The 1413-nt window shown below is 54.0% G+C and overlaps 1 protein-coding gene across 1 annotated transcript; it reads left to right on the top strand.

Moving 5' to 3' along the window:
• Window positions 1–316: 316 nt before the first annotated feature.
• LOC145398689 (uncharacterized) lies at window positions 317–946 on the top strand. Its single transcript, XM_080271490.1, has one exon. The coding sequence runs from the start codon at window positions 317–319 to the stop codon at window positions 944–946; it is 630 nt and encodes a 209-aa protein (XP_080127616.1).
• Window positions 947–1413: the final 467 nt, after the last annotated feature.

Genomic DNA, 1413 nt, shown 5'->3' with positions numbered 1-1413 from the left:
GCACCATCGGTTCCTGGTTGCGGTTATGCAACATGTAACAACCGAGAAGTGCCGCATCAAGAAGGAGGCGTGGATAAGGTTGTGAAGAGCCTTGGATTCTCACTCCACTCTCCTTGAGATGTGGAGGAGAATCTGGTACATCTCCAATCCACATCCTCCTCCCCCGCCTTCTCAACCTGACCCTGTTGCTGAGGCCTGCCGACTTGCGTGGCACTTTGCGGATAGCTCTGCTTCCTACAATCTCCTGCAGTCAGTCTGAGCCCTTCAGGCACAGCTGTCTGTCTCCTGCATCGCTGCAGTCCAGGCTGCCTGTGGTATGCCTGGACCCGCTGATTGTTCAACCACCAGTGGGGAACTTGGTAAAGCGCTGCACTGCAGGGCTGACACTGTGCCTGGGCTCGATGGGCTCACTTACTCCATTCTATCACATGTTGGAGATTGTGGTAGTGAGAGGCTGCTCGATCTGCTAAACCTCTCGTGGTTTGAGGGTCAGTTGCCAAGGTCGTGGAAGACTGCTGTCATCCACCTGATTCCCAAACCTCACGATCCCACTGCCATGCACCCTATCTCCATTCTTAGCTGCGTTGCTAAGACGGCAGAGAGGGATGTGCGTGCTCACTTCACCTGGCGTCTGGGACCACTGGACCCGAGGATTTATGCCTATCATCCGGGCAGGAGTGCTACAAACTGCCTGGCATCCTTCCTCGGGGTGCTCCGAGGTGGTCAGGGGATGGCGGTCTTCCTTGACCTGGAAAAAGCCTTCAACCTGGCTAACCCACTTGCCATCCAGGCAGCCCTAGCGGCACTAGGAGTGAGAGGAAGACTCTTGTCGTGGGTGAGAGACTTTTTCCTCAACTGCACGGTGGGGATCAGGTTCCAAGGAACCATTTCATCATCATGGCAAGGGCACCCCACAGGGGAGCATATTGAGCCCTTTACTTTTTAACGTGCTGGTGGAGGGGTTACTGGCAGTGGACTATGGTCCTGGCGTTACACTGATCTGCTATGCAGATGATTTGGCACTGGTCTTCTTGAGGAGGGACTACTTCACCCAGGCACCTACTGCTCTGTCCTGGCTGCATGCCAGATGCTGTAACATCAACCTCGAGAAGAGTAAGTTCCTCCCTTTTGGTTTCCGCCCTCCGGACTATCCACTGCTGCTTGGTGGCCACAGTCTCGGATTTGTTGTGCTTCACCAATATCTGAGAGTCTTCTTTGACAGTGGGCTCACCTTCATCAAACACGTAAAGTACCTGCAAGAGAGAGCTGCCACCCGCATATCCGCTCTCCGATACCTCTCCAAACGGAGTCTCGGGTTATGGTCTTCTCCACAAATTCTTCACGCATGCTATTTGCTCCCTCGTGGACTATAGTGCAATCTGCCTCACTAACCTTGCCTCACCATCCATACGA

The sequence above is a fragment of the Coenobita brevimanus genome, chromosome 46 (genome assembly GCF_032717465.1).
Source record: "Coenobita brevimanus isolate Jiangsu-jjx chromosome 46, ASM3271746v2, whole genome shotgun sequence".
In the NCBI taxonomy this organism is placed as follows: Eukaryota; Metazoa; Arthropoda; class Malacostraca; order Decapoda; family Coenobitidae; genus Coenobita; species Coenobita brevimanus.
Note: the sequence above shows the minus strand (reverse complement) of the source record. Positions and strands in the feature narration are given on the sequence as shown.